Here is a 13,403-nt window from a genome sequence, read left to right on the forward strand (position 1 = left end):
TGTCCGCGAGCTGGCGTTTAGCCTCAGCGGTGTAAAGGTCGGTGCGCCAAACTACTACCGCGCCTCCCTTTTCTACTGGTTTGATAGTGAGGTTGGGGTTGGAACGGAGGGAGTGGAGGGCTGCACATTCCGAGGGTGAGAGGTTGGAGTGGGTGAGAGGGGTGGAGAAGTTGAGGCGGTTAATGTCGCGGTGGCAGTTGGCTTGAAGAGATCGAGGGCGGGTAAGAGGCCAGCACGGGGTGTCCAGGTGGATGGGGTTAATGGTAAGGTCCTGGGGAGTGCTGCTGAACAAAAAAGATAATGAAGGAGGAGTTTGGTATGCTTTCCTTTATTGGTCAGAGCATTGAGTATAGGACTTGGGAGGTTATGTTGTGGCTGTACAGGACATCGGTTAGGCCACGTTTGGGATATTGCGTGTAATTCTGGTCTCCTTCCTATTGGAAAGCATTCAGAAAAGATTTACAAGGATGTTGCCAGGATTATAGGGAGAGCTATAGGGTGAGGCTGAATAGGCTGGGACTGTTTTCCCTATAAAATCATGAGGGGTATGGATAGGGTAAATAGACAAAGTCTTTTCCCTGGGGTGGGGAAGTCCAGAGTAGAGAGCATAGATTCCGGGTGAGAGGGGAAAGATATAAAAGGGACTCTCGAGGCAACTTTTACACACAGAGGGTGTTACTTGTATGGAATGAGCTGCCAGGGGAAGTGGTGGAGGTTGGTACAATTACAACATTTTAAAGGCATCTGCATGGGTATATGAAGAGGAAGGGTTTAGAGGGATGTGGGCCAACTGCTGCCAGGTGGGACTAGATTAGGTTCGGATATCTAGTCGGTATGGACAAGTTAGATTGAAGGATCTGTTTCCATGCTATACATCTCTATGACTCTGAGAGGCTGAAAAGGCTGGGACCTTTTTCCCCTGGAGCATAGAATGCTGAGGGGTAACTTTATAGAGGTGACCCTTGATAGATGTTTAGGCATAGAAAAAGTGAGTGGCCAAGATCTTTGCCCCAGGGCGGGGGAATCCAAAACTAGATGAGATTGGGACCTGTGGGGGAAATATTTCACACAGAAGGCGGTGCGTACATGGAACAAGCTGCGAGAGAAAGTAATAAAGGTGAATACAATACAACATTTAAAATACATTTGGACAAATACATGGATAGGAATGTTTAGAGGGGTCTGGGCCAAATGCAAGCAAACTAGTTCAGTTTAAGAAACCTAGTCAGCATGGATGAGTTGGGGCTGAAGGCGCTGTTTCCGTGCTGTATGAATCTAAGACTAGCTCCTTCAAGACAGTCATTTATATATTATTGGGTGGACTTATTCCAAAGCTTTGAATGAACCCTTTCAGGCAAACTGTTGTATACAACAGTGCCCCAAGTTTTTATTTCCTAATTTTGGGTAATATACAATTCTTAAACAAGTAAATCATGTTTATCACTATCTCCTCCTACCCACCCTGACCCAAGCCTCTGGCTCCATACATTCTTCCTGGTTCAGATGGATAGATTATCTTTTCCTTGAAGTTATGTGACTGGTGGATCTCTTACTTCTGAAAATGTCTTTTGCTGAACACATTTGTCGCTGTTGCTGATGAGAGATCTGTAATTTCCTCAAAGCATGTAATGGAGGATAATTGAGTTGGTGAAAGAAATAATCTTTGTTTGACTTTGGTTAAAATAATTCTACCTTGTAACAATGTTGTTTTGTTTGGTTTTGTTGTTGTCAGTGGCTCTAGCTGTGTCGTGTTTACAGTCACTTCTCCGAATAGTTGTGGTCTCTAGACCAGCTCTCTTCAGAGGCCACTAATGTTTTCAAATCTTCATATGGTGGTTATACCCAGGTTTTCTGGAAGTCAAAGCTTGAAGATTTTCCATCAGCATGGAACAAGTAAGCAACTTCCTCAGTTCAGAGGATTTTAAAAAAATACACATTGGTATAACACCAATGTCTCCGATCTTAGTTTTCTTCTTGCTGTGTTTTCAGTAATTGTTTGAGATCAGTAAAGTCTTACTGACATATGTCAAGTTGGGCAATGGCACATGACTTTTGGATGGTTGGAATCCTCCTTTAAATTTTCTGGAGACTTACATTAGGAGTCAACAGATTTCTTTAATGATATTTGGAGCAAAATATTGACTTTACAAATGCAACTAACATTGTTTCTGTGGTTAAGGATTGTTTCTTGTTAATGCATCTTTTTAAAATGTATCACTTCTTGTAAAAGTGATATTGTTAAGACAGCTGGATATTGCTTTTGTCTGCATTTTTAGTTTACTTCACATCTTGGACAGTTTTAGATTAGATTCCCTACAGTGTGGAAACAGGCCCTTCGGCCCAACAAGTCCACACCAATCCTCTGAAGAGTAACTCACTCAGACCCATTTCCCTCTGAATGATGCACTGTAACACCTTGGGCAATTTAGCATGGCCAATTCACCTGACCTGCACATCTTTGGACTGTGGGAGGAAACTGGAACACCCGGAGGAAACTCACACAGACACAGGGAGAATGTTCAAACACCACACAGACAGTTGCCCAAGACTGGAATCCGAACCTGGGTCCCTGGCGCTGTGAAGCAGCAGTACTAACCACTGAGCCACCATGCTACCCCAGTTACTTATAGCAACAAAGAATTTAAACACTTTTTGTCTCATGATTGCTTGAAATGCTCATATAATATGAGGTTGATATGATCTGAGGTTTTCTGAAGTAAATTTATCCTTCTGTTCCCCAGAAGGTTTCACAAGCTGAATGTTATTTCTAGTGTGACATCTTCCTTTGATTGTAAAAACATGGAAGGAGATGAATCAGAAATTCTGACAACAATACCGTCTGTAATTAGTTCTGGTGGCAATGCTCCATATTCACAAGGTTTAGTCAACATGTAAAGATCACTGATGAAATTGTTAAGAAGTTCTCCAGGAAATGCTACACTTTTATTGAATCTCTTTCCTTTCCCGAATACAATTGGTTCATAAAACAGAATAATTGTCAAATACTTTTAAGACCTCAAAAGTATCAATATCATTTTTGACATTTTAACAAGCAACTTTGCAACTCTCACTTTGCTAGATGACAACTTGGATCTGCTCCTATCTTATTTTACTGAAACTGTCATTAGTCCTCACCAATCTCCCTTTGTTCTGGCTGATTTAGGCTTTTAGAAATATGTTATTGGAGCATTTTCAGCTTTTTCCAGCTGTCTGCTGCCACTCGCTGCGCTGGCTTACTGCTCATTTAAAATGTTTGTCTTCTTAAAGAGATGTCATCATGTTGTGCTTAACCTATTCTTCATTCTTCTCTTCCAACTTCTCCATTTTTTTGTACTTCTGGTGTTTCCTTTTCTTTGGAGAGCAGTCTGCATTGTTGGTCATGAGCCTACACATAACAAGATAAAGTCACCATAGTCCCAGATGAGCATTAGGCTCTTTCTCATTCTAGATTGCCTTAAACCATTTATAAGACCATAGGACATAGGAACAGAAATAGGCTATTCTGCCAATTAAGTCTGCTCCACTGTTCAATGAGATTGGGTTGATCTGATGATCCTGCGCTTTCCTGTATTTTCTCCATAACCCTAGATTGCCTTACTAATTAAAAAACTGTGTCTCCGTCTTGAACATACTTAATTGTCCAGCCTCAACAGCTCTCTATGGAAAAGAATTCCACAGATTTACTACTCCAGGAGAAGAAATTGCTCCTCCTATCTTAAGTGAGTGATTCCTTGCACAAGAGCAAACAACTTCTCACCATCTACTCTGTCTAGTTGCTGAAACACTTGGTATGTTTCAATGGTGTCCTCACAATCTTTTAAACTCCAATAAGAACAGGCCCAACCTATTTAGCCTGTCTTATAAGGACATCCCTCAATACCTGGAATCTCTGGACTGCCTTTAGCGTCAGTATATCTTTCCTGAGATAATGGGACCAAAACTGTTCACAGTATTCTAGGTGTGGTGTGAAATAGTGTCTTGTATTGTTTTAGTAAGGCCTATTTTTATGATTCAGTCACTTTGAAATAAAGGCCAAGATTCAATTTGCTTTCCCTATGATCCTCTGAATTTGGATGCCAGAGTTTTGTGATTGCTGCAATAGGAGCCCCAAATCCATGTGCTGCAACTCTTTTATTCTCTTGCCAAAGTGCACAATCTCATTTTTCCATCTTTTATTCTAAGAAACTGTGTTGACTCTGCTTGAATACATCATGTATTTCTAGATGTTCTTCTTTGACATCCTTTGCAATAGACTATAGCATTTTCCCAAATACCCACATTAAGCTGACTGGAATATGGGTACCTGTTTTATTTACATCTCACTGTTTTTGAATAAGGATATTACATTGAAAAACTGTCAATCATGGGACTTTTCCAGAAACTAAAAGTTCTTGGAAGATTTCTATTATCCCTCCACCTACTTCCTTTCAAACCTTACAACGTATCCCATCAGTTCTAGGGGACTTATTGCCCCTCAGCTTCATTGGTACTTCTTTTCCTGGTGATAATTATTTCCTTGCCCCTCCCCTTGGCCTCTCAATTATTTAGTAAGTTTGGAATGTCATTGATATCCTCTACCATGAAGTCTGATGCAAAGCATTTGTTCAACTCTTTAGCTATTTCATGGATCCTCATTATTATTTCCCCAGCCTTATTCTCCAAGTGCCTATGTTCACTGTTGCCTCTCACGTTTTTTTAATATTTGAAGCCATTCTTAGTGTCTGCTATTATGGTACTTATTGCCCTTATAATTTATCTTCTCCCTCTTTATTATATTTTTGGTCATCATTTATTATCTCTTAAAACTTCCTTCATGCTCTGATTTACCCATTATTTTTGTCACATTGTATGTTTCTTCCATTAAATATCATACCAGTTGATTTGTCTGCTCAACTATGGTGATTTGTCCCCTTCTTAGAATCCTACCATCAACTGTAGCTATTTCCAACTAGCTGCCACTTACAGGAATAGGGCCAGAGTGAATGTCAGGAGGTGGGCAGCTCCCCATTAGTCTTGACCCATTACTGCTAAGTATGGTGGACTGCTAGTATCCAGGGCTGTCAGTCACATGGATAATACATTTAATCCATTCTGTGAGGGTCTGCTGAGATTTCCTCAACTTCATTTTGCTAGTTTGGTTGCTCCTCTCTACTAATTTTGACGTATGGGAGTAATTTTCTTAAGGTGTTTCAATAATATTTCCTCTGTGAAATATGAGTGGGATAGTTATTGACCTGATGTGATTTCCCTTATCCTGTTGACAACCTCCCCCAACAGTAGTTTCATTGCATGAGAGCTGTACTCATCTTACAGGGAAAACTCTCTACACATTTGGTGAATTTGTCTATCAACAGCAGACAGTACCTGGATCTAGAAGATTTAATGGGAAGAGCTAAAAAAAATCTAGCTGGAAGTATGCTCAGGGCAGACCATTATTTGTAACGAGAATGGAGAATTGTAGTGGTTGTTTGGGTTTTTGCTCCAGGCAGAGAGACACCTTTTAAGACTTGCTTCAAAATCTGCCTAAGTCTGAATAGAGGGTCACAGTGGAAAGCTTCACCAGTAAAACCATCGACTAGTAGTATTCTCTGATAGAGGGAGCATGCAACAATTGATTTTCCATAGTTGAATGAACCTAGGCAACCCAGTGATACTATCTTTGATTGGGTTGGTAGTTCATATCATCCTGAGAGACAACATAGGGTAGAACAACAAGGTTGGAACCATCTTTACTCATGCTACATAAAAGTGGTGGATGGGGTTTAACACACGGCCTGCAGGAAAGGCAGATCATTGACTGGGCCAATGGCTGATCAGGATTGACCACAGAGCCTCTGCAACCGGTTTTGTATTCTGGTATGGAGTTGCATTTGGCAAGGGAGTCTGAGAAGTAAGAATGTGCCCTAACCTTACCTACAGAGACAGGTTCCATTCAACCATGAATGATTTGAAATAAGACATCATGCCTTTTATATAAAGGTTTACAGTCAATTGTGAAAAATCTACTTCATGTACAGTAGCAGTGGTGGGAAGGGTTAATAATATGGATACCATCCAACTACTGCTTTGAGAACTAGTAACCTCAATGGCAATCACAAACTTGGCTACCTCACACAGGGGTACATCACCAATAGTTTCATCCAGCACAATAATGGCAAGGTGGTGTGGTCAGCTCCAGTGGCTCAATCAGACTGATGAAACAAAAGGGTACAGAGACTACAGTATACCACTTTGAAATCTATGATGTTGGCAAGATATTTGCCAGTCCAGGGCATAGCTAACAAGTATCTCTTGCAAGGGAGAGAGGTCAATTTGCCCTCAAACCTGAATTCTGGAAGCACAGTGAGAAATAGCTGCCTCTTGCATCAAAAGGACAACTGCCAATTTTTGTCTCCATGACTCTTGCTTCCTTGTATAAGGTTTCAGCCAGGTTAGGCGTTTTAAGATATATTCTCTACAATGTATGACTGCCTCTGTTCACTTTCATTTCCGGTGGGTCAAACACAGTTCTCATTGACTATGAATCGCACACAGGTAGATACTGCAGTTTCTGGCGATCACATTTCATAATCCTGGTTTTAAGCTACTTCTTTGAGAGAAAGTGAGGGCTACAGATGCTGGAGATCAGAGCTGAAAATGTGTTGCTAGAAAAGCGCAGCAGGTCAGGCAGCATCCAAGGAACAGGAGAATCGACGTTTCGGGCATAAGTCCTTCTTCAGCGAGGGCACACTTTCCTCATTCCTGAAGAAGGGCTTATCCCAAAATGTCGATTCTCCTGTTCCTTGAATGCTGCGCTTTTCCAGCAACACATTTTCAGCTTTAAGCTACTTCTCCAAATGTGTTTAAATAATAGTTGCTTCTCAACCAGTGACTCCTACCTCTGACAGCACTAAGCCTTGGTCAAGGATCACCTTAAAAGGTGGTCAAGCTCATAAATGTTTCTAAACCAAATTATTGAGAAGTGAGTTTAAACAAGATGCATAAATTAAATACATGTTTGATTACAGAGGGAAATGAATGGTTTTCACCTGTTAAGTTTGGAGAGAGAAAATAAACTATGAAAACAAATCCCACAATTCCTGCTTTGACAGCTATTTCTAGAAGATTTTCAAATCTGCCATTTCTTACATTTGTTTAACTCGAGAAGCTGAGTAGACTAGTACTAGTAAAAAAGGAACTAAGGAAAGCAGTATTCATTGGGTTGTTAATTTGAGAACAAGGACTTTTCCCAGAGACTATCCTTCAAAAAGTAGTGACAGACACCATAATCTGCTCTGCAGTCAACTGAGAAAATAGATGCTGAGTTGAGACCGTGCATCATAGGAAACTGTAGACTTAAGACATGATCAGCCTTTTCACAGCATACAACTGTTGAGGACAAAACCGTCCATAAAATCACTGGGTTTGATACTTGAAATCTAACAATAGGATTAGGAAAAAGCAAAAGTTAAAAGGCCTACAGCAAAAGTTAACACTGCAACAAGATGAAATGGATTCTTTCGGTATGTTTGGATTTTAGTATTAAAAAGGTAATACACCAGAGTTTACTTGTAGAAGTGGGAGAATTCTTGACCCAAGAATGAAAGATTATCTTGAAAGAAAGTGCCTGAGATTTTGTTTTTGGTCTTACCAGCTTCCACTACTACATTTACAGAGCCAGAAGGCTGCTTAACCCTTTGTTATTGGAAGCATAAAAATTTCTAATTCACATCTTCCCTAGAGCTCAATGCAAAGTTTAAGTTTGTTGATTGTTACACATTTTATTTTTAAGACATGTGGATGATGTGTCTGGATTTTGAATTAATATGGTCAGTATCATTATTCCTTAAACTCAACTACAAATTGTTCATATTTGTGCACTTGAATTTATAACTCATTACAGAAAGGAATATTTCAACATTTCACTATTACTCATTTTAATTTACGATTATGCACCCAGAATTGGTAGAAAATCTTTGAACTAAACTAGGTTAAAGACATCAGTATAGATATTTTCACTAAACTTTACTTGCAAAGCGATGAAATTTTCAAAATGTTTTGTTTTAATTGTACTATAGGTTAAAATTGCTGTTGCTTTTTGCTGTTTAAATAAAAGTGATTTTCAAATGAGGTCACAATGTCCTAAGTTTACAAAGCACTGCAAGCTTCCCCACAACCACCCCCTCCCACCACTTTTGACCATAAGAAATAGGAACAGAAGTAGGCTATTTGACCCCCAGAACTTGTTCAATAGGATCATAGCTGATCCAACATTGCTCACGTCCTGTGTTTTCCCCATAATCCTCGATTCCCCTACTGATCAAGAATCTATCTCAGCCTTAAATATACACAAGGACTTTGCCCCCACCGCGCTCTGTGGCAAATAGTACTCAAGACTCAACCCTCAGAAGAAATGCCCCCTCATCAGTCTTAACCTGGCATCTCTGCCCTCTGGTCCTAGACACACTGAATCAGGAAAATATCCTCTTAGCATTTACCTTGTCAAGCCCCTTAAGAATCCTATATGTTTCAATGAGATCATCTCCCATTTTTCCAAATTTCAATGAGTAGAGTCCCAATCTGTTTATCCTTTGCTCATAAAGCAATCTCTCCAAGCAGGCGTGAACCTTCTCTCTACAGCCGCTAATGAAATTATATCTTTCCTTAAATATAGGGACTAAAACTGTTCACAGTACTCCAGATGTGGTCTCACCAGTATTTGTGCAGTTGCAGTAAGACTTCCCTTCTCTTATAGTCCAGGCCCCTTGAAGTAAGAGCCAACATTCCATTAGCTTTTCTGATTACCTGCTGCACATGTATACCGAGCTACAAATCTTCGCACAAACTTTGAGCTGTAAGTAAATTTCTGAATTTACTGGCCTCAGGAAACGTTGTGCAAGCTTATAAAGGTAAAAAAGGTTGGATTTTAGAAAAAGATACAAATGTCACAATTCTTTTATTAATGTAAGAGGTTTTTCAAATTCAAGTGAAATAACACATTGATGCTTCTCGAGGTGATGCTCTGTCTTCTTTCAAACCTCCAAACAAGCCAAGTCTTTCCATTGACAGCATTTTATTGCTGAATGCAAAATGTACTAATCTCATACACAAATAATCAGAAGGAAAATTATAGATTGACAAATTAACCCCATGGCTCTTTTAAATAGAGGCACATCAGATTTTCTGTTCATCTTTTGGAGACACTATTTTCTGAACCAAATGGCTTTGATGGTGAGGAAGAGACGCAGCAGTTTAGAAAAGTTACCTATAGACATCAAACATCACAGGTGATAATATGAATTTAAAATATTGCCTTTCAAAATTTAAGACTTAACCCATTTAAGGGAAGTTGCTGTCCAGGACAGGGTACTTGAAATGGGACAAATTTGCAAACAGTTATCTCTAATGTAAATCACTAAGTCTGGGCACAAATTGCTTCTGAAATTAGAATTTAAGATTAATTGAAAGGAACTATTCTTTTGAGCAATGAAAGAGTGAAACAGAACTGAAGTTTATGGAGACGGTTAAATTTTCTTTAAGGGAGAACTTATGTGGTTCTTAGGTAGCAAGCAGAAATGTTTTGTCTAGGTTTAATTTTATTTTCTTAAAATAAGACCAGTCTAACAGGACTAATTTGGAATCATTTTGAAATGATTAAAACAGAATTAGGTCATATTCAGGGGAAACAGCTCCTTAAAAAATATAAAGGTTTTCATAATTTAGATAAATTGAGGAGCTTGTTCAATGTTTTAAAAATGTGATCATATTGGATTGGGCATAAAGGTTTCACATGAATGAAATTAATGGTATCAATTGTTGTATCAATTGAAAAAGTAATTGAGTAAATAAAATCTGAACTGGTTACACCAAACAGGAATTTTTCTAAATGGTGTTTTATGTGAATTATAATAAATAACCCTAGAGCAATTCAAGAAAATAGATTAATCAAAAATAATGTACATTCTAGTGAGTCAGTAAAGTTGAGTTAATTAATTCATAGCTTACTTTTAGTAACATGTGTGTCTTGGTCTATACTGAACAATAAGGAAAACACATATGGTATCCAGGGCATCAGCTCAGACATGCAAATTTTGCAGCTAGCGGGGAACGAAGATCCCATGCACTGCCTGACCTTTTGAGATGATCACTTGAGAGACCAGAATAGCTCGTACCAGATTTCATACGAGGTAGGGTATTACAGCACTATTGGAAATGTGATTGTTACAAATACATATTGAAATCCATAGTATATTCACAGGGAAGTTCCTGTTTCAAATACAATTATCAATAGCACAACATGAAACAGTTAACATTGCTCAGGATAGTGAGGAGACTTTTTTAAAAAAAGCCATGACACACAATCCATCGACAAACTGAATGAAACAATGAGCATGGCATCAAGACACTTCAACTTTATGATCACACCTTCATGAAGTCAAGTGAGTGACTAAAGAGGTCACTGACTATGCTACTAGTGACACATATTCAACAAAAAAAGTATTGTAAAATGTGTTAGATAGTCAAACCCCTTCCTGGCTTCAAAAAATGAAACAATACATAATTTACCAGAAGAGTTGACACCATCAGCAAAAGATACAAAAGCATAAACATGTTCCAAGACATCAGGTAAGGAATGTGTTTATTTTCTGTATGCCACCATTGAAAACAGATCATTCAAAATCAAATGGTAAAACTGTGTAAAATCTTAACAGACTTTGTTCCAAGTGATTCAGGAAGAATCATGAAAACATGAACTGTTTTCAGGTCGAGCTTGTAAATCAGATTATTAGAGAATCACTTTGCACATTTGAAATCATAAATAAATAACCAGCCTACTTACAGCAAATTCTACCCAGTTATCAAGTTAAGACTTTGACAAAAGAGAGATTGGGGGTTTCCACAAAAACTATAACTGCCATGCAGTGCAAGATTATGCTGGCCTACTTTCAGAGGCTGACACTTTTATTCCCCTGTTCTAGTCAGCTGTACACAAATCCCATCTGCAGAGATAATGCATTTCTTTTAATTTCAACAGCAATGAAAGGATACAAAAGGAGCCAACAGACTCCATCTTTCAGACTAGGAAGTTGCTTTTATCCAAATCTCTGAAAAGGCAACTTGTCACCATTAACCTCAGCAAGAAAAACTTTCTGCATATGGCTTTAGTAAGTTGGAATGGTGAAAGGAGTGAGATCAAATTTTACTAGAGATATTAAAGGAAAAGGTTGTGTTCCAGCTCATTCTTAAAGATTATACTTCTTTCATGAGAAGCTAAAGAAGATACAGCACTGTGCTTAACTTATCTGGGAAATTGCAAGATTCCCCAACCATTTCCAGGAACAGATTATTTGAAAGGAAGGGTCTGGTACAAAAAGCATTACAGTTCCAGTTTTAAGATATTTCACTGTAGTGTTTATGAAAGGTCAATGTGTTTGATTATTAGAGTACACCAAAAAAAGACTTCACTACACAAAAAAAACATCACATAATTAGAAATTAATAAAACATCCTACAATTAACAAAATCTATTTGGGTCAAAGAGGCACAACATGATTATCCAAAATTGTAGGGCTTGAAATAAATAAGTAATTTTTTTTAAGAACCCAATATCGGGACCCACTAATTATAAGGATTGCAGGTTATTTCATAGTTCCGGAAAACTGCAACCTTCAAGTATAATTTTATAATCTAGCTGTGAAATGTGATATCAGTGTTCAAACTACTGAATTAGGGTCTCTAAATTGGTGGTCATGGACAGTAGCAGCTGTTCCCATTAAGGTCTTTTACAAAGCAACAAATAACATCTAACAATTCAATCAAAAGTGATAGCATGCGGATTTTTAAACTACTCTGGATAAAACCATATATTTCGCAACAAATGTGACTTTGAAAGAACTAACACCTTGTAGATCAGCCACCTTCATTCTTTGCTTAATATCGCAAATGTCACTGTGGCATTTTTGATAAACCGTAATTCACTCCAGATGCATTACTCCTGATTGTTTACAAAACAATTTTAAGGAAATTGGGTTAGTGTCACTGAATATTATTCCTAATTTTATTTGATTAGTTTTACTCATTACCATTGCACAACATAGTGCTCATGAATTCTGGAAGTTAAAAAAACACATTTATTTCAAGCTCAGAGATCTATTTTTGTCAGGGAGGAGTAGTCTTCCCTTTGTTCCATTCACAAGTCTTTTCATCTAAACCACTACTTGTAATGAGGGCAAAAACTATTCCATTCTACTGCATAAGGTTCTGGAGCATTGCTGTGGCGTATGTGGGCCTGGCTTGCTTGCTCTCAATTGCATTGCGGAGATATGTGACTCCACCACAACGCTCCCACACTTCTTCAAACTGCCGTGGTAGGATCTCAGCTCCTCGTTTCCGAGTGAGTCCCGTCTCATCCAGGCTTAGCTCACACATCTCCATGTCATCCTTACCTAAAATATAATGCAGAAATATTTCATGAAACCTACAGAAGAGGAGAAAGCTAATCGTTCCAGTCTAGAAAGGAAGAGATGCAAGCAGTAAATCCTAAAGGCAGTAACATTAGTTCCCAAGGTTTGAATACACTTTTATATGGCATGAAATCAAACTTAAAAGTCAGCATTCCAACAAAGTATTCAAGGTTAATCATATGAATCTAGTGATTAGTAGTGACTTTGTATTAAGACTTTGAGTTGAAAAGGGTGATGCAGGAAAAGCAGGTAGCATCCAAGGAGCAGAAAGTAGACACTTTGGGGAAAAGCCCTTCATCAGGAAGGAGTGTCTCCATGTGAAAGAAAATCCATGCAATAGTGGCTGCAATTTATACTGGGCCAAAATGCTGAAAATTACAGTTAACTGGTTAACCTGGATAGATAGAGAGATGTACACCCTTCGGTCCAACCCGTCCATGCTGACCAGATATCCCATCCCAATCTAGTCCCACCTACCAGCACCTGGCCCATATCCCTCCAAACCCTTCCTATTCATATACCCATCCAAATGCCTCTTAAAATGTTGCAATTGTACCAACTTCCACCACATCTCCTCTCACCCTAAACCTATGCCCTCTAGTTCTGGACTCCCCGACACTAGGGAAAAGACTGTGTCTATTTACCCTATCCATGGCCCTCGTAATTTTATAAACATTCGATAAGGTCACCCCTCAGCCTCCGACGCTCCAGGGAAAACAGCCCCATCCTGTTCAGCCTCTCCCTGTAGCTCAGGTCCTCCAAACCTGGCAACATCCTTGTAAGTCTTTTCTGAACCCTTTCAAGTTTCACAACATCTTTCTGATAAGAAGGAGAGCAGAATTGCACGCAATATTCCAACAGTGGCCTAACCAATGTCCTGTACAGCCGCAACATGACTTCCCAACTCTTGTACTCAATACTCTGACCAATAAAGGAAAGCATACCAAACACCTTCTTCAC

The 13,403-nt window shown here is 38.9% G+C and overlaps 1 protein-coding gene across 4 annotated transcripts in view; it reads right to left on the reverse strand.

Moving 5' to 3' along the window:
- Window positions 1-10,601: 10,601 nt before the first annotated feature.
- The window catches only part of LOC122552951 (unconventional myosin-VI), a 252,618-nt gene continuing 249,816 nt past the window's right edge, over window positions 10,602-13,403 (reverse strand). For all 4 annotated transcript variants that reach the window (XM_043696242.1, XM_043696239.1, XM_043696241.1 and 1 more), the window contains one exon: window positions 10,602-12,425. In XM_043696242.1, the coding sequence (XP_043552177.1) occupies window positions 12,226-12,425 (200 nt within the window). In that variant the 3' untranslated portion in view covers window positions 10,602-12,225. The remainder of the gene's footprint in view (window positions 12,426-13,403) is intronic.

This window comes from Chiloscyllium plagiosum, chromosome 9 (genome assembly GCF_004010195.1).
Source record: "Chiloscyllium plagiosum isolate BGI_BamShark_2017 chromosome 9, ASM401019v2, whole genome shotgun sequence".
In the NCBI taxonomy this organism is placed as follows: domain Eukaryota; kingdom Metazoa; phylum Chordata; class Chondrichthyes; order Orectolobiformes; family Hemiscylliidae; genus Chiloscyllium; species Chiloscyllium plagiosum.